At 40.4% G+C, this 20,201-nt stretch overlaps 2 protein-coding genes across 3 annotated transcripts in view; both read left to right on the top strand.

Annotated features, from left to right (window-relative positions):
* LOC110959998 (cytochrome c oxidase assembly factor 5) overlaps positions 1-20,201 on the top strand; it is a 523,208-nt gene that overhangs the window by 40,096 nt on the left and 462,911 nt on the right. The gene's annotated exons all lie outside the window — the stretch shown is intronic.
* Positions 1,695-19,822, top strand: slc9a2 (solute carrier family 9 member 2). Its single transcript, XM_022210935.2, has 13 exons — positions 1,695-1,959; positions 2,097-2,311; positions 3,472-3,720; positions 5,901-6,151; positions 6,240-6,457; positions 7,597-7,796; positions 8,849-8,938; positions 9,021-9,091; positions 13,386-13,553; positions 13,643-13,748; positions 17,569-17,685; positions 17,860-17,947; positions 18,948-19,822. Exons 1-13 carry the CDS (start codon positions 1,695-1,697, stop codon positions 19,349-19,351), a joined length of 2,442 nt encoding a protein of 813 aa, XP_022066627.2. The 3' UTR covers positions 19,352-19,822.

Consider the following 20,201-nt stretch of genomic DNA (forward strand, 5'->3'; position numbering starts at 1 on the left):
AAAGCAAAGTCATGAAAAGTAAAGAAGCAAGACTTTGCTGTTCCCCCTCAGATTCATCTGGAAACCCCTTGAAGAACTCCAACCATGTGACTGGGAGGCAGTGATGGTGGGAGATAACATGTGGCGTCAAGCTTCTTACCAAAGAGTCAGTCATCACAGACAGAAATCAGCAGGTAAAGACACACAATCAGTGCTGATAAACTTCATCAATAGGATTAGATTCTGCAGTTTAATTTGGCAGATGTACATCTGATAGCCAACGATCCAGTCAGGAGGAAACAACCATTATCTCAGTGTCTACTTGCACCCTTTAGGTTGCCAAGTGAAGTGAAGAAGAAAGAAGTTTCTCTGGGTTCACTGCTGAAAGTGTCTTGTTGCTGCTGGTTCAGTTTGTTTTGCTGTTCTTCTGGCAGTATTTTATTTTTAATTTCTGATGTGGAACAGGAGGAAAGAAGGCTTCTGGTGTTCTGGAGGTCAGCCATCCTCTCCAGCTGCAGCGCACAGCGACGTCGACTCCACAAATCCAGATGTGATGGAAGCCGAGGGGCAAAACATGAGCAGAGCATCCACATTTAATGCATTCCCCTGCTGGGCACGTCCAAAATAATGATTCTGACCGACTCTCCCAGTCTGTCCTTACTCATACTGTTAATGGAACACGTTTCATGAGGTCTTGTGTGTTTTTAGTGTAGAATAAACTCCTCACTGCAGCTGAGATCCTGTATCTCAAGAGATGTTGAATTATTTATTCAAAAAACACAAAAACATGTTGTATATCACTTTCATCTCTGTCTCTGTGTGATTTGGCTTCAGTTTTGAAAACAGAATGAATGAAAGAAGGACAGATTTAACCATCTGTCCAGTAAAGCTGAAAAATACCTGCAATATTCACTTTTTTATGTTGGTTTGACAGGACTGCATCTTAAGGAAAGAAACTATTACATATGAGCCAGATTCATTAGATATGCCACATTTATTTTCACATTTTAGTCATTTGCTCTGTTATGACCAGAGTCTGCAATCAGCCTCATTTATTTATATATCACATAACATTTATTAAAACCAGACTGAGCTGACCAAAGTGTTTATGTGCAAACATCAATACAGGATTAAACTTTTGAAATCAATTAATAAAGCAAAATAAATTAGTATAAAATACCGAAACAGGCAAAGGAGGGTGACAGCTTGTTGATCAATTTCTAAAATAAAAATAAATCTGAAATAATAAGGACATTAATCACTGTTTGGACACTTCAAGGAAACGAAAACGGAGTTGAAACTGGAGTTGTTTGTCGTTTGGTGTCACCGAAACTCCACAGTTTCCCCTGAATGGCGCACAAACACCTTGTTCCACCTTTTTATCTGCTGCAGGTGACGCCCAATCAGAGCGGGGCTCGGGGCCGCGCCCAGCCAGTATCGGAACTCACGGACGCGCCACAGGTGAACCACAGGTGAGCTGAAGTTGGAGGAGACTCATCCGGATCAGCTGTTTATGTGCTCCGAAGATTATGGCGCCAGATTCCGTGAAGATGAGGACGCAAAGTTAGCGTTTCTGAAGAGAAGCTGAGTTTGTTCTCACCTGGACAGATTTTAAAGTTCTGCTTGTTTGTTTGTTGGATGGAGTGACTGGACCTTACCGACTACCGACGCGGATCTTCATCGGTTTGGATCACTGTGTCTGATGTTTGTGCGCCATGGAGTTATGCATTTCCAGAGGAGCAGCAGCTTTGCTCGTTATTTGCTCAGGTTTTAGTCTCCTGTGTGTCTGCAGAGGTGAAGTCCCTCCTAAACCTACCGGAGTTGTTACTATTGTTCCCCCTATTAAGCCTGATAATGGACCCCAGGCCTATCCAGAGGCTGAGAAAGCTAATTTACCAGTGTTTACTATGAACTATCCAAGAATACAGATCCCCTTTGAGATCACTCTGTGGATGCTGCTGGCTTCATTCGCCAAAATTGGTGAGTAACAGAAAGATAAGTTCAAACCTGGTGATTACATTGTTCAGTAATAGGTGTGGCTCTTTTAAGGGTGATGCATGCAGGCTCCTTTTTCAGCTTTTCTCTTGCTGTTTTTGAATCTTTCTTTGTCTTCTCAGGTTTCCATGTGTACCATAAGATCACCATCTGGGTGCCGGAGTCGTGCCTCCTCATCAGCATCGGTCTGATAGTGGGTGCCATCATGCACTCCGTCCACGAGGAGCCCCCCGCCGTGCTCACCAGCAACGTCTTCTTCCTCTACATGCTGCCCCCCATCGTCCTCGACTCCGGCTACTTCATGCCCACCAGGCCTTTCTTTGAGAACATTGGCACGGTGTGTTAAAAATCAGCTGGAATATGTGCCGAGTCATGCTCTGATTCAAAGATGTTTCACATTTTCACTGGAAAAATGCCCTTTTCAAAAGAAACGAGAGAAAAAAACTAGTTTCAGGGAACTTTACCTTGAAATAAGTGAAAAAAATCTGCCAGTAGAACAAGTGAAAAATGGCTTGGTAAGATTTCTTGAAATAAGATCTGATATTTAGAATACTGAAATCTTACCATTAGCTGGAAAAATGTATTTTAAGCTCTATTTTACCAGGATTGTCAAACTTAGGTGTCCTAAAATAAGCCAGACATTCTAAAAAATAATAGTGATTTTTGCTTTCATGTAACCTCCTAACTTGAGACGTATTAAACTTATTTTGAGTTGTATTACAGCGGCACTTCTCTAGATTTAAGACCACCTGGTACTTAAAATAAGACGACAAAGATTAACTGAATAATTTTGAGATGCGTCTTCTCATTGTTAGCTAAAATCCTAATATTTAGTCGTGTTTTGACAGCATTTGGAGGGGTTGTGTTTGAGCCAAGCAGGTGTTTTTCATTCAAAAGTAGACATTTGCTTTGTGGAGGACAAACTTTAAGGTGTATTTTACTTAGTTTAGGTTGTGTAACAGTGACATGACTCAGATTTAAGACCACCTTGTCCATGAAATAAGAATAAAAAGCACGATTTAAGCATTTTAAGGTATCCGTCCGCATACAGTTGGTTAAAGACACATTAGTTGTAAATATGACCATGGTTGTTCCTCCCTCATTTATAAATAACTCTACACCATGTCAGAAAGTCTAGTATTGAAATCATCTATTTATTTCTGGCTTTACAGCAACACATTAGCAAACTTTACAATATGAACTGATTGGTGATTCTCCAATAAAACACATTTACTTGAGTCAAGTGAAGTTTGTTTCTTAAATCCAGATTGTGCAGCTTCTGCTAATAACACCTCAGCTGGAAAAATGTAAGAAAAGTAAAATAAACCTTGTTTCTTGTAAGATTAAACTCAAAACAAGATAATTTATAGATTGTTTGACTTGACAAGATGTTTAGGATGCGTCGTCTTAAAACAAGTCCCTCCATCTGCTGAAATGTCTCGTGTTGAGTGAATTTATCTCAGATGAAGTGGGATGATGCTGTGTGTGTTTGTACAGGTGCTGTGGTTTGCGGTGGTGGGTACTCTGTGGAACAGCGTCGGCATCGGCATGTCTCTGTTTGCCATTTGCCAGATCGAGGCGTTCGGCGTGCAGGACATCAACCTGCAGGAGAACCTGCTGTTTGCCAGCATCATCTCGGCCGTGGACCCCGTGGCCGTGCTGAACGTGTTTGAGGACGTGAACGTGAACGAGCAGCTCTACATCGTGGTGTTCGGAGAGTGCCTCTTCAACGACGCCGTCACTGTGGTGAGTTGGTGCTGGCAGGGATTGACAAAATGTTTGAATTTGTGGAGATTATAAGCACCTAAGAGTGTGTTTTACCTGCTGCGACATGCTGGCCTTCCGTGGACGCCTCAGGGCTAATATTTGATATGAAAACAAGGGGAAGGTGCCAAACAAACTGCTCTTGTTGGATGTATTGAGGGACTAACATGGAATAAAGGGCACTCTTAGGGACTAATTGGCCCTCAGATAATCAAAGACAAGATAAAAGTTAATTGCAACCAATTACAAAGATGCACCCACATAAAATAACCTTAAAAAACTAATTTACTAATCACTTTATTTTATTCTGAAGGCCAGCGTAGCCCCACCTACCAGTTAAGGCTCTGTTTGAGATTCAAAACTACCAATAGATGTCCGCTATTGTGTTTTCTGCAGCTTTTCCATTCTTCCACACTCAAAAGGCTCAGCTCAGATTTCATCAGATACTGTAGAATTTGTTATTTCTTTTCTCTTGGCTAACATGCATGCATGAGAGCATAATGTGTGGGAGAGAATCGTCTGCTCGCTGGCAGGATTTCTGAACAGATAGCTGAAAAAAAAAGAATCTGAGAGAATGTTGGAGACATTAAGCAAATATGTCCACGGTGTAGAGCCACGCACCATTCAGGGTCTGTTTGCTCAGATGCTGCCAAACCAGTTTGTGAGGTCACTGTTACATTTGGTTGTAGAGGAGGAGGAAACGCTCAGTTCCCCCCCACCTCGTCCTCCTTTTATTGTCCTCAAACACACCAACCGTCCCACCCACCTGCACTAACCTGCTCTTAAAACGGGTGGTGACCCTTTTGTGTCATGGACAGTAACACCACAGGATGTAAAAAGGTATACTAAAGACCCAGTTACTTTATCACGGCTGACCCTGATTTGGGGAAATCAGATCTTTATTGTTTAAGCAACAGGCTCCGGATGGATTGGAGAAAATACAAGATCTGTACCTGACAAGCTCAGACTACATGATGTCATTGCTCAGGCACAAATACAAGATTGAGCGGAAATATTTCTTCAAAAATCTTCAATTAAGAACTTCATAGCAAAAAAAAAAAATTATCAAAACCACCCAATTTGAAGTTGGAAGAAAACCGAGGCACGAAACGACAAAACCGAGGCACGAAACGACAAAACCGAGGCACGAAACGACAAAACCGAGGCACGAAACGACAAAATTGAGACACAAATTTTCAAAAAATGATGAAACCGAGACATGAAACAACAAAATCAGGACATAAAAAGACAAAAATGAGACACAAAATGTGGAGCAGGTCATGTGATCTGGAATTAACACACTTCCTGGAGAGGTGTTTTTGGAACGGGGAACTTAGTGGGAAGGGATTTAATTTGTTATTTTACATATAAAATGTGATATATTGCCAAAAAAGAAATATGTCATGATTATCTCACCTTAATAAAAGAACCCAATCCAAACTGTTTGTGAATCAGCTCATTTTATTATTGTTTATCTCATTAGAAGGTGGTTGGTGTTAAATTCAGACGTTATTTAGTTGATATTTTAGTGACATCCAGTCATTTTTTATTAATAAGTGATTGTTTCCATAATAAATAATGATGGAATTTATAAAGACATGATCATAATGAAGATAAAAACATTAGTTTTTTACTTTTAATAAAACTGTATGCAGATATATCCCGTGGACTTCAGAAGTCCCTCAGTTATAGATTGACCCAGTTAATAACTGCACAAACAACACTTGTTAGCAGCTTCAGTTAATGGATAAATCAGTGTTTTTGTAATTTGGAATATGCTCTGTTCATGGTATCCTGTCTTTGCCTTTGGATCTGAATGTACTCATAAAAACCTGTCAGTTGATGTTAACGCATGTTTGCAGTCCAGTGTGCTCATTAAGGCGAGATTTAAAGGAAAGCCGACTTAATTTATGGTCCACAGTAGCGTCCAACAGGAGTAAACGGCTGCTTCATGAAGGCTCCTTGGCTCATGCAGAGTGCTTAGTGAAATGAGATAATCAAATTGCAAACAGTGCAGAGTCAATATTGAAATAAATCACTCTTATCTGCAACAGTCTCATTCCAGGCCACAGCCCCGCCCCCACCCATGACCTCTGACTGGGATGTGTGGGGGTTTGTGCATGCGTCTCCAACGAAGTGTAAAAATGTGTCCCTGTTTGCAGGTGCTGTACAACATGTTCAGCTTCGTGGCGGAGATGCCGGTGGTGGAGCCCGTGGACGTGTTTCTGGGAGTGGCGCGGTTCTTCGTGGTGGGGCTCGGTGGGATGGGCTTCGGCATCCTGTTCGGCTTCGTGGCCGCCTTCACCACGAGATTCACCTCCAAGGTTCGGGAAATCGAGCCGCTGTTCATATTCATGTACAGCTACCTGGCTTATCTGGTCGCCGAGCTCTTTTCCATCTCGTCCATCATGGCGTGAGTAGATTGAAAATAGTTTACAAGTTCAAATATTTGAACAGCAGACAGTCGCAGCTACTGAAACACCTGCCGTGTCCACATGCAGCATCGTGACCTGCGCCCTCACCATGAAGTACTACGTGGAGGAAAACGTCTCCCAGCGTTCCTGCACAACCATCAGACACGTTGTCAAGATGCTCGGCGCCATCTCAGAGACCCTCATCTTCTTCTTCCTGGGAGTCGTCACCATAACAACGGAGCACGAGTGGAACTGGGGCTACATCCTCTTCACGCTGCTGTTTGCTTTTGTTTGGAGAGGTCTGGGTAAGCAGAGGACGGGGTTGTCTGGTCAGTTTTAACCCTCGTGTTCTCCTGCCGGTCAAAATTGACCCGTTTTAAAGTTTGAAAATGTGGAAAAATATAGATATTTTCACAGTGAAACTTCTCATGTCCACATTTTAAACGTTTTTGGCTAAAAACTGACCTGAACCAAACTCGTAAAGCTGAAACGACAAAACAGAGACACAAAATAACAAAAACGAGACACGAAATGACAAAATCAAGACACAAAACGATAAAAGCGGGACGTGAAATGAGAAAACCGAGACACAGAATAACAAAACTGAGACACAAAATGACAAAACCAAGACACAAAGTGACAAAAGCGAGACAAAAAATGAGAAACTCGAGACACGAAATAACAAATTGAGACACGAAATGACAAAAAAATTACAAAACAGAGACAAAAAATTACAAAACCGACACACAAAACAACAGAAACAAGACACGAAAGGACAAAACGAAACACGAAATATCAAATCAAGACTCAAAATGTCAAAAATGAGACACAAAATGACAAAAAAACCAAAACAAAAAATGACAAAACCGACACACGAAACGACAAAAACAAGTCACGAAACAACAAAACTGAAACAAAAAAAACAAAAAAAACGAGACACAAAATGACGAAAACAAGACAAAAACCAAGACAAAAAAAAAAGACAAAATTGAGACACAAAATGACAAATACAAGACACAAAAAGGCAAAATTTAAAGTCCCATTTATTGAGTTAATTTAAAATGAGCTGTAAACATATATCCACTCACCTTCTAGCTGTTTAGGCTTCACTAAGTCCTGGCTAAACAAACTAAATGCTATATTTAACTATGAATTGTGTGTGGCATCTTAATATGCCCGCTGTTGAGTGTACGGGTGTGTATTTTTGTTTCTTAGGGCTCTTTTTTGCTGAAAATATCTTTCTACTGCAGCTGAAAACTGACCTGAATCAGACTAGTAAAGCTGCAGGTCAGAAAACCAAAACAATGAGGCTAAAGTCATGAACAAAGCCTGTTTTAGTTGAGGGGAACTGCAGAGTTTGATCATAATTCTCTCGGTCATTTGATTCATTGTTCGTATAAAACTTTAAACTTTTTTTTTTTATTTCTGCTGCCCCCCCCTCCAGGTGTCTTGGTGCTGACTCAGATCATTAACCCTTTCCGCACCATCCCATTCAACCTGAAAGATCAGTTTGGTTTGGCCTACGGAGGCCTGCGAGGGGCAATTTCGTTCGCCTTGGCCTTCACACTTCCTGACAACATCGGCCGCAAGCAGCTGTTCGTCACCGCCACCATCGCTATCATCCTCTTCACGGTTTTTCTTCAGGTAAGAAAACGTCTGTGTGGTTGTGTTTGCATCGCTGCTCACTGAGACTGGTTTGTCTTTCTGACTTGGATTAGGATGACAGAACACGTTGCCTGACATTGATTAGGGTAAACTATGCCACCAAAAGAAGCTTTTGTGTCTCAGGGCATGAAGGTGAGAGCTTTGCGGGTGGATTTTGGAGTGATGGATGCTGATTGGATTGAAATCTGGGGAGTTTGGAGCCTGAACCAGTGCATTTGGCACTTTGATCTGTTCATCCAGCTGCTACTGGATCAGTGTGGCAGGATGCTTCAGTCTGGGATTGGTTTTTCCATGAACTTATGTCATGTTTGGTCTGCAGCAGGTATTGGGCATGAATGTAACACCTTTGTGAATGCAGGACCCAAGGTTTCCCAGCATTATAAGAACGTGATCGATGTCGTTTAACTGCCAGGGGCTGATCAGAGGAGGTAGGTGTTTTAAAACAGCTGCAGAAGTCAGATAGAACCGGTAGTCCTGAGACAGATCAGCAGCTCGTGTTCTGTCAGGATTTTCCTGCTGCTCTGGACTCACCACATGACGTAAAGAACAGATCAGAACTGATTTCATTATCCTGGAAGTCATGCGGGTTTTGAATTTAATGTTCTTGCATTCCAGCTAAACGTCAGACCGGTCTGAGGTTTCATCAGGACGTACAGGCAGGACTTTGTCCACCTAAACAACCGGGTTTAAGAGCAAATTTTCTGCATTAAGACCTCGAGATGCTTTTAATCTCTAATCCTTGCATCTTGTATTTTGATGCATCTGTACTGTCCACTTATAGAAGGAATGCTAAGATATGAAATATTATTTATAGTATGATATATCGGTTGTATTTTGCATTGCTAACACTGTGTACTGAGCCAAGATTTCTACCAACTCTGCTCATAATTCCATTAAAGGGAAGACAAGTGAAACTTAACTCTTGTACCGCAGATTTCACCAAATGTTTGACTGTTTTTTTCACGAATAGGGAACGTAATATACGTATTGCTGTAATATTAATAATCTCTGTGATCTCTCTTTCTCTACAGGGCATCAGTATCCGACCTCTGATTGAGTTCATCAACGTCCGCAGAACCAACCGCAACCTGGGCACCATCAACGTGGAGATTCACTGCAGGGTACGACACCCACTGCTGCTGGGGTCAATGTAGTGACGGCAGCTTTCTTGTACAGTGTTTAACAATCCACCTTTACCCTCAGCTGATGGAGCACACCATCGCAGGAATAGAGGATCTCTGTGGACAGTGGAGCCACTTCTACTGGAAGGACAAGTAAGGAGTTTTCTTCTCTTTCTGTCGGCTAATTCTGCTCAACAAAAAGTCAGTCAGTTAACAGATATCGCTAACTTACACCCATGAGCAGTCTGTAAATTTCACATGTCCGACTACTTCTACAAACAAAACTAAAGAGATAAAACTGCAGTTGAAGTGGAAGTGGAGGTTTTAGTTTCCCTGCTGTCCGTTTCCTCCTTTGAGCTTTTGTCTGACGGTGCTATTGTTCATGGTGGGACTTTGTGGGAATGTTGACGACCAATAATCAGACTTTGGTGTCATGTTCAGCTCCCGCCCTCAACGGCAACACGGATGTTTTTCTTCTTGAAGCTGTGAAATGTTTCTGCTTAATCTGACTCTCTGATCAGTTTCCATGCCTGTGATGTTGTTTCAGTGCTTGAAGTTTAACAGAAGTTTTGTTCTAAACACATTAAAATACAATAATTTAATTATAAAATGCATAATTACTCGCCACCACATGGTCTTGACGTAATCGTATATCTTTATGTCTGCTGTACTCCTCCAGTTATGGACTCACTTATACCTTTGAAATGCAATTTTTTGTTATCTGAGTTTACTTAAAATGCTAATATTGTATCTATTTTTGTGGTATTTGCCACCATGGGGTTGATTGTCCTGAGTCGAGCCATGCTGGTTTGCTCCACACAGAAAGATGAATTGGTTCACTAACTCTGACTGTTTGTAAAACCAGCATTGGCCACATTATATTTCTTCTTCACAATGAAAGCATCCAGTGGTTTGCTGGTAGAAAGCAGCAACAGCAGGGAAGTTTCAGATTACAGCACAGCTCTGATGTTGTTGAAAACAAGCAGAATATCACTAGAACATAGGGCACATGAACAAACAGAGACACAGGAGTCAAAATGTAAACTCCAAACACACAGACCAGCAGGCAGAAGCTACGCAGACAGACTTTACAAACACATATTTCACTGCTGTCTCTACAGTTCAGACGTCCACTCTGCAGTCACCGTGGCTCGTTGTGACTAAAGCCTGCATACTTTTGTTTTTAATTCCACATAGAATTTTTCACAAAATATATTTCTGACCATCAGTTCTAATAGAAATTTAACATTACTTCCACCTTCTGTGACAACTTTGTTTAGTTTGAGTTTACTTTCTGTGAGCAGAACACACAACAGTAAATTATGTCAAACTAACTGCAGTATGCCAAACCCTGTGATATATGATACAGTCAGTGTTTATGTTGTAGTTACTGACAACAATACCTTTGTTTGTCAGTTACACTTTTTTTTTTTTTTTTTTTACATTTTACATCTCTAATTAGATACAGTTTGTAAAATTCTGTCCATAAACTACCTTCCTTAACAGGAAGAATCAAATGGTAGCAAATGTAAAGTTAAAACATTTTCATTTTGAACATATGTTATGTGAAATATACTGAATGCTCCAATACACTAGTTTGGTATGATGCACATTGTTTTAAAATACATACAGACAAAATAAATATGCTCATAATCAGCACCGCGGTGACATTTAACCGCTCCGAGTGTTGTATGTTTGCATACTAAGCTTAGAAATACTGATTTTTTTATTTTTTTTATTGCTATATTTAACCTTCCTGTTGTCCTCATTTACGGCCACCAAAAGTATTGTTTCCTTGTCTGAAAAAAATGCAAAAAATCAGCAGAAATTTTTGCAAATATCTGAAAATTTGCAAAACCTTCAGGAAGAAATCCCCAATAATTCATAAAAAAATTTATTTTAAAAAATCCCCCAAATTTGGCAAGAAGATTCTTGTAAATATTTTCAAAAATGAGTAAAAATCTTCCAAAAAATCATAAAATTATCTAAAGTGATTACATATATATATATATCAGTAAAACTTCTAATATTTTCTTTAAGAACATTCACATAAAATCAACCAAAATCCAGCGAATTTCACTGGATTTTGGTTAATTTTTTTTGTGAATGTTCTTAAGAAACATCTTTAACTTTTCCTTTTTTACACCAAAAAATGTTTAAAGATTTTCCAAAAACATTGAAAATGTGGACATCAGAAGTTTCACTGTGAAAATATATTTTTTCCACATTTTCAAACTTTGAAGCGGATCAGTTTTGACCCGCAGGACGACACGAGGGTTAATTTCACGTTATCTGAGGCTTTAATCTAGCCTGCCTTCATGTCTCCTCGTATCCCAGGCCTCTTCCCTCTTCCTTTTTTTTCTCTTCCCTCTTCCTTCTCCTCCTCCCGGTTTTATTGACACTCGTCATGTGTTGTGAGACGGGTTCCTCAAGTCTCCAACTGTAGAACACTTTAAATTTGATTTAACCCGTCAAAACATGCTGGGAACATGAACTCATCGTACACAGCTGTCAGGAACAGTTAGGACAGCAAAATGTTTGATTTAACATGAAAAGGAACTGTGACTTTAGGTTTTAATAGTTTTTTCTCACTTTTCGGATAATCCTGCAGGATGCTGATCAGGCAGCTAAACATCAGAACATTTCTCGCCATGTCAGTCATCTGGACTGTTGTGCTATTCATGTGATTTAATACTAAACCATATATACAGCAGCAGTAGAAAGAGGAGGAGAGTCTGTAGGGCTCAGATGGACATTAAGGCCATCAGTGTTTTAAGAGAACCTCCCTCACTCCCCAAAATTAATAAGACTGTCTCAAAACGTTCTTTAAAGAATTTCTGTTGCCACCTTTTTGCATTTGCTTTGCTAAATGCAGGACTGCATATTATTATTATTATTATTATTAATATTAATAAACTGAGGGCTTTTTTGTTTAACCTCGCTGTGGGGACACTTTAAACGTGGCTTTGGAGTTACTAAAAACTGATGACACTGAAATTGTCAAGCTTTTCATTGAATGACTCGTGTGTGTTATGTTTCTCCACCAGAAAGCGTTTTTATTGTGTCTCGATCATATCTACCATTTATCGTACTTGAGAAATTTGACAATATTCGTGAGTTAAAAGGCATGAGTATGACGTCAACCAAACTGCTGACGGCTTTGATTTGACCCGTAACTCTACATAGAAGATGCTGCTGCTTAAACTACCCGTTTTAGATTCCTCATGAGTGAATGCATTTGAGCTGTAGAAACTGTTGCTTCTACAAGATGAATGATGTGATTATTTGTTTATATTTGCCTGAATGAGACATAATCTGAAACTTTACATCTGCACTTCCTGCCTTACAAAGAAGCAGGAAGTGCAGATATCAGATTATCATCAGGGGACATACCAGGTGTCTGCTGATGCCTTTAGGTCAGAGATATTATCCAGGCACCAACTACAAAGGAATAAAAATACCTCAGACCTACTGATTACACGTCAGGAAAGTGCAGTAACATGCATAACATACAGTAGTCCAAAGCATGTTCCTCCTCATATGAACCATGTCACATTTACATTCAGTTTTTTTCCGCTTGTGAAGGAAAACTTCAGTGTGGGATTTTGCAGAAACCTTAATAACCTGCTGAAGTCCTGTTTGTTCTCCACAGCTAACTGTGTCAGACTCTTTTCTTAACTCTAATAAATACCCTCAGCAGCAAAGATCAGTGCTTTTTAGAAATGAGATGTGAACATTTCCACACGTTACATCGGTGGTAACTCCATCAACACATGATTTGATGGTAAATTCTGTTTTGTGTTCTTCTATGCATCAGTTCAGCTCTTCTACACAGATTTCAGGTTCATTTGTGCAGTTATTTGCAATAAAGCTTCTCTGGATGAATCCATCAGAGCTGTCAGGGCAGTTTTATTAAGATAAATCTTCCATTACGTGCAAAATTATGCATTTGGGTGTTTTTATTGTGCAGTAAGTTTTGTAACAACTCAGATAAATGTGGGTCGGCCCCAGAGTCTGACTGAAGTTTACACCTTGAATTCAACCCTGAAATTACACTTAAATGTTAGCATTATAAATAAGGCTGAAAATTGCTCACTGTCTTTTTTCATGTTTTCATGGTACACATGAAAACATGAAAAAATAGTGTGAATTTAGACATTTTGACCTGTTTTTTTTTTTTTTAGATCTATCTCAGCAGAATTGAATGGGACTGGGTTCCACAGATAGGTTAGGAAAATATTGAAAGATTCACAAAGTGTTATTTTTTTGTCTTTTTATGGGGTTTGTTGACTATAGGAACATTTAGAATAATGTGTCCTTATCTTGACATTTTCTGCACTATATGTGTCAGGTTTTGAGGACAGGATGGAACCACAGAGTTTACAGACGTCTGTTTCACACAGACCATCAGCCTGAACCAGTGGAATCTCTTCTCTGTCAATCTCAGGTTTATGAAGTTCAACAATCGCATCCTGCGTAGGATCCTCATCAGAGACAGCCGGGCTGAGTCCAGCATCGTGGCGCTGTACAAGAAGCTGGAGCTGCAGAACGCCATGGAGATCCTGGACACGGTGTCTGGAGACATCAGTGCTGCTCCGTCCATCGTCTCTCTCTAGTACCAAACCCTGATTCTGACTCTGTGTAACCCTTTGCTGTCTGTTCAGATCAACAGGAGAGAAACTAACACATTTGTTTTGTTTTCAGCGAGGAAAAGAAAAGTTCTGCTAAACCTAAGAAGAAGTTCTTGGCTGCTGATCTGAGGAACATGCACGACATCCTGTCCAAGAACATGTACAAGATCCGGCAAAGGGTGAGCTGAAGGATGAATGTGCTGCTGTGTGGTCACCATTCTGCTTTTTCCCTTTAAATTTTTTTAATTCTTTGTAGGCATCACAGTGATAGAAAGTAACCACAGATTAATTCATGGACTGCCCTTACGTACAGTTTTGAGCCATTTACCCTACCCACCTTATACTTATCTCCATTTCAGAGGAAAATAAAGAACTTTTACGTGATTTTACATAAAAACCAAAAAGCCTCTAAAATATTATGTACTGTCAAAGATTAAACCACCTCTTTGTGACGAACTCTTGTAAAAAAAAAAAAAAACAGCGTCTAGTCAGAGGAGCTCGTCATGTTTCAGATGCTGTTAATAGTTTCACCAAAGTAACTTTTACCCTCAAAATTTCCCACATTGTCTCATTTAAATGACTGTTCAATGCCCAAAGAGGTAAAATGATCCAGTATTTGACTAAAAATGAGAGGAAAGTCTAAAAATTACTGCAGATTTTTGTAGAAAACGCCTGCCTTTCTTCTCTCCTGTCCAATAAACCATCTCACATCGTCTCAAATTTCAGCCTCAGGTTGGGAACCACCAAATTATAAGAATTAAAATGAGTTCCTCCTCAAAGTGCTGCAGCTTTAGATTGCTTCCTGTACATTGATGCATAAATATCAACACTGTAATCGTGCCATAAAAGAATATATCAGTCACAGGGTTCTTAGAGTATAAAGCAGTTGTTTATTTTGTTGTAATACTTAAAGTACACTTTACTGCTAATACTTTTAAAGTGTACTTTTACAAAAGTAGGGTTTTGATTGTAGCACTTTAACTTGCATATATACTAGTATATGCTACAAACAGGTGTTTTACATTAATTTGTTGGTGTTTTAACTTGGGGGCCGTTTACACAAGGACGCTTGCAGGTAAAAACGTCAAAATATTTCAACAAAACACCCTATCATTTATACGAGGACGGCGTTTTGGGGGCTTAAAAATGCAAAAATTTGAAACCGGCCTCCAGAGTGGAAAAGTTGAAAACTCTCCGCCGTTACGTTTCCGTCTAAACAGCAAAACGCAAAACTTTGCCGAGATCTGACCACGTCGCGTACGCGATTACGTCACATACGTGCGCCGGTGCTTTGGTTTGCCGGCCGGTACAAGGAAGTAAACAACGATGTGTGATTATTTCCATCCTTCGTACCTTCAAGCAGCTCTGGCAGCTCTATGTACACTACAGGAGTCGTACCAACAAACGTACAGAATCTGTACAGATTCCATTCTTGAACATTTACCACGGCGGAGATCCGAAAAGGGAGATAGTAGGCATGCGCGTAGACATGGCGGAGTTTTATCACAGCGCCACCCAGCTGCCTGGCATGCATATCCAATAGAATTCCACACACTATAGAGTCACCGTATATACGCAGATTTCCTTCAAAACCGCTCGTCTAAACGTGAAATGACAAGACGCCACTTTTGCGTTTTCTGTTAGGATGGTCCTCGTGTAAACGGCCCCTTAGAGTACTTCTTCAATGACTGATGTCGTAGTTTTCACTAAACAGCAAACAGTATGTAAAGATTATAGCCTCTATGGAAACACAGAACGCTGCCACCAGCTTTTGTTCATTTGCATTTTAAATGTTTTGTGGACATTGTACATGAGTGTAAGGTACACTGGGTATGAAATCTGAACTTCAGTTTGTTCTGCCAGCTGGATGGTTCAGCTTCTTCTATGATCAGTGACTTTACAATTTATCCAGCTTCTTCAGTGAAGTAATACTGCTGCTCTCCTTTACATGAAAGGCTGATAAAAGCTTGAAAACATGCAGCACACAAAGAAATCTAACGAACCAAAATAAATCTGTAATCATCAAAGCATCATAATGTTAATTCTAATTTGGTCACATATTTACAGGGCTGTGTTATTCAAACCTGAGCACCCCGGCACTGCGACCCGCTGCTGTTTGGCTGTTTGACTGTTTGGCTGTTTTACATAGCCTCAGACTGCGGTCGGCAGTACTTTTCCATTAGTGGCATGACGTCACCCTTTAGGAAGGCCTTCAGAGACACTTTAATGTGTAGACCAATAGGCAGCATGTGCTCTCACTGACAGTTTGTCTGATCATCTTAATGACCCTCTTTTCAAGTCGTATATTTACAGGTGTGTCTTTCACACTCAAACTCTGCTTCCACCTGCTGTCTGTGATGTTATTTGGAGCCAAACTGGTCAAATGTGACCTGGTTAAAATCTTTTCAATTTATCACATTTATCAACAGCTTGCCTTGATGTTTTTTTAATTTAGTTGACACTAGAAATGATGAAAATACTGTAATACAGCGCTGATGCTTTGCAAAATAAACGGGAGCATTTTAATGTCATGAGACCTTAAAACAGCGGTGACCTTCAGGGTGCTGGAAAGGCGGCTGTCTTTGTTTTAGGTCTAACCAATAGCTGCAGGATGGAAACGGTGGTTTGTTGAGTGGAAGAGGTGGCAGCAAACAGGCGTGGCCAGTTTTGGTTGAGTAATATGAGCTTTAAAGAATGCTGTCTCCTCTCAAAGCATCTCAGTCTGTTGATGGTGCTAGGATTAAAGTTGTAGTCATGAATACATCAGAGAGTGTTTAACTTTCTGAACAGCAGCAGGAACAAAATGCTGTACTGCACCCACATCTTTAAAATACCAGACTTAGTCCAGACCATAGACTGTATATAAAGATGGACGTAGCATCTGGCTCCAAAATGAAGCCCACCCGGAAGTGTCAAAAACTTGCAATATCACGCCGTCCGCTAGGGTTGGCTCCAAAAAGCTTTTTCTCCATAGACCCCAATTCATTTTTGGAGAAAATAAAATTTGATAGACTGATGTTCTACAGCTCAGGATTTTTTCCCCCGTTAGTTTTCATGGTCAAAATGAGAGATCAGGTGGCCGATCTTAAAATAAATCAATACTGAATTTTAAATAAATCCTTAAAGTTGGCGGAGCCAGGGGGCGTGGCTATACTTGATAGACAGCAACAGAAGCCTCTGCGGTAAAATGTGGGCGGGATAAGAGAGTCCTCAGCCAATCCTGCCCCTAGTTGCTCTCCGGTCCAGTCTGTTTGATGACGCTTTTTACGTCACTGGCTCCAAAAAATCCAAAACGGCGACCAGGAAGTAGCAAAATCCGGGCTTCATTTTCTCGGCGTTGAAACCAACGGGTGACGTCACGGTTAGTTCATGCCTGGTCCAGACTGAAAACCCAAATTGTGTTGTTTTATTTTATCGCACTTTTGGCTTCTTTTTTGTTGCTGTAAAGTGCTGTAGAAATAAACTTTGATTGATTGAAAATACGGCGGCCTGCAGTGGATGGAGAGAGTCGCTGACAGCAGCAAACGACTCGTTTCTGTGGTGGATTAGTGTAGCTGTGATTGTGTTTGGCAGACTTGGGTTTCTTTTTCTAGTAGTTGTGTTTTTGTTGGAGAAGTTTTTCATTTGAGTTCTAGATCGCCTCCTTAGTTTGAATCCAGTCTTTTGTTTGAATGCATCGCCTATTGAATGGTCTGTTTAATTTTAAAAAACACAGTAATTAAACTTCTCAGATCCTGGCTGTTGGTTTGGGGATTGGGAAAACACTTATCTCTTTTACAAATATTATGTTATGCACCTTCCCCTCAGACGGATGTATTACATATGTGATCAGGGGTTTTAAGATAAAAAATAATTATTTCTGAATTTAACAAAATGTGAAGTGATGCAACCTGAACAGACTGAAAATTACAGCACAAGAGTCAAAATGGTTAAATTTTCAGTGTGCATCTGAAGTGTGATTTTGTGTGTATAATGCAGCTTTTTGTTTTCTGCATTTAGACGGTGGCGTACACAAATAAGCACGCGCTGCCCAACGACAGCCAGACTAAAGAGATCCTGATCAGACGCCACGCCAGCATCCGACGGAGCCTCCGACCGGGCAGCTTTCAGTCAACGGTGAGCAGGAAAACGCCACCTAAAGCACATTCTGTTTGGTTCCTACATGAATCTCTGTTAGAAGGCATTAAGTACCTATGAGAAGCAGGTTTGTTATCTCCTGACCACACTGAGATGAAAGCATTCCAAACCAAACATGAGGTTTTAATTCTGCTGTTTTCTTCTTATTCTCAGATGGTGCCCAAGTCACACAAATACTTCTCCCTTCCTCCTGGACAGAGTCTGGATCTAAAATTTCCTCCTGGCAGGCTGAGCTACACAGGTAAGCCTCTGAAATTATATTTAAAACTCCATAACACCTACTTTCCCTGTTTTATTTCAAAATTGTAAAGATTTAAAGTTGGATAAAAGTATGATTTTTAAACTATGTAGCAAAACATTTAAACCTGAGTCTGACACTTTAGTGAATTATCTGAGTTTTCTAGGAAGGTCTGAGCATTTGATTCTCTTTTTTTTGTAACCTTATAAGGGTGTGCCTTCTTGCCAGGTCTCGGTGGATAAAGAGGTTTTAGTACTTCCTGGTTAAACAGACTTTGTGTTCCTGGAACTTTTTGTCTTGTTCCACCGTGAGGTTGTCATTCCAGCTTTGAGTGAAACATCTCAGGAATTAGTAAATACAGTTGCATGACATTTATCTTATGCTAAGTTCTCCACGGGATGAATTTTTACAATTTTGGTGATTTACTGTAGCGCCATCATGAGGTCAAAAATGAACCTGCAAAATGAATGACATCAGCCTGTGTTTTATGAGCAGATATTATCACGTCAACACACTAAACTAAGATAGAGAAGACGGGTAATTTCACCATCTAAGTAATTAGCTCAAACCTGAGCCTTGTAAATGTCAGCAAAGTTACAGTAAACTAGAATCAGAAATACATTATTGATCATTGAGAGGAAGTTGCTTATGTTTGCGTTGCTCCCGTTTATAGTCTTACAAATTTAGGTAGTACAAAAACATATACAGGTAAAAAAATATGTTCTAAAAATATAAACATAAGTAGAAAAAGTCTAAGAATAAAATCAAAAAGTAAATGTTAATGTCCTGCACGCTAAAATTCATTCTGACACATTTGGTGTCATTGAATTGCTGCTGGAATTTCAAAATAAAATCACATTCTTTTAAAAAATGTCGCACAGCAGAAGTTTCTGGCTCCATGTCACTGAAGCTGGACCACATTCCCCTCCATCCGTCCTCTCTGTGTTGTTTACAGGCATTTGTATGAATTCTAATGTTACTAATATTACATTACCTGCCCCAGATGATCATGAAACCTTGTCAGAGGTCGCCTACCCGACCCGGCGCTCTCGGTCCAGCCGGCCCGCTCGCTCCTCCTCTAGAGCCATGATGCCTCTGCGCCGGCTGGACACCCTGACAGAAGCTCCCTCTGTGGACGCTGTGGGTGACGGTGGGAGGACGGATCACGGCGTGTCCAGGACAGACTCCTCCTACAGCGACTCCCACGCTGCTCCTCGCCGTCACATAAACTCCTCTGATGATCAGGACAGCGGCTCGGTGGATAACTTAAGAAATAATCATCACGAAGCACAAGAGGAAGAGGAGCAGCCTTCGTCTTCATCTCCCGTCTGGGCTGCTGAACCCAGAGACGGCACGACTAGAAACCCTCTGCTCAGGAGGCCTCAGTGGAACCCCAAGAAGAAGTAAAAGGCTTCCTGGGCTTTCAGCAGCAGCTGGTCTGCCACCGAGTCTCTCTACATTCAAACCACTTTAAGGCCACGTGAGCTAACTCTGGAGGGCCTCATTTCTTATTAGAAGTGAACCAAACTTCAAAGTAAACCACAGAGGACATGAAGAAGAAGAGGAGGCACATCAGAAGGTACTGTACGTGAATGTGATTTAAAATGCTTTTATCTTCCTGTAGGAGCTTTTTTAACATTTGAAGGTCATGCTAATGAAACTATTTTATTGTGAAACGGTAATGTTTTGTTGCTTACGTGTAAATATGATAGTTTTTCTGTATTTTATTACCTGTAATGTGTAACAGTTAAACGACATGCTGTTGCTATGCAGCACAAAGTTCAGTAACTGGAGGCTTTCTGAATGTCTGTGACTCTGCTGGACCCTCTGGCCAACTTCTGTTGTTATTTCCGTTTCTGTAATAAATTTTCTATGTTGTTTGAAGCTGTTCTTGAGCATTCCGGGTTTAAACATGAATATAACTGAAGAAACGTAACATTTTATTAAGCATTCTACATGTTTTGTTTAAAAGATCTCTGATAGTATTTGACACATCAGCCTAAAATTTCCCAGATATTATTTTAAATATCCAGAGTTTATATTAAAGTTTTAAACAATCAGAGCTGGTTGAGCATATGATGGTTTAAAATGGAATAACCCAGCATGTAAAGCATTGATTTCAGTGTTTCATACATAGGCGTCAGTTTAGGGGGGGACGGTGGGGACGTGTGTCCCCCCCCACTTTTTGTCAGGGGTCATTTTGTCTCCAACACATTCAAATTCTTCACATGTAAGCCGTTGTAAACCCAGTTATTTT

Source organism: Acanthochromis polyacanthus, chromosome 14, assembly GCF_021347895.1.
Source record: "Acanthochromis polyacanthus isolate Apoly-LR-REF ecotype Palm Island chromosome 14, KAUST_Apoly_ChrSc, whole genome shotgun sequence".
Lineage (NCBI taxonomy): Eukaryota > Metazoa > Chordata > Actinopteri > Pomacentridae > Acanthochromis > Acanthochromis polyacanthus.

Bases quoted from the DNA above. Each gene is read 5' to 3' on its own strand.
- slc9a2 (XM_022210935.2), top strand. From the start codon at position 1,695: ATGGAGTTATGCATTTCCAGAGGAGCAGCAGCTTTGCTCGTTATTTGC. The intron at 8,939-9,020 runs GTACGACACCCA...CTTTACCCTCAG, and splicing joins ACGTGGAGATTCACTGCAGG to CTGATGGAGCACACCATCGC. The intron at 17,686-17,859 runs GTGAGCAGGAAA...TCTTATTCTCAG, and splicing joins CGGGCAGCTTTCAGTCAACG to ATGGTGCCCAAGTCACACAA.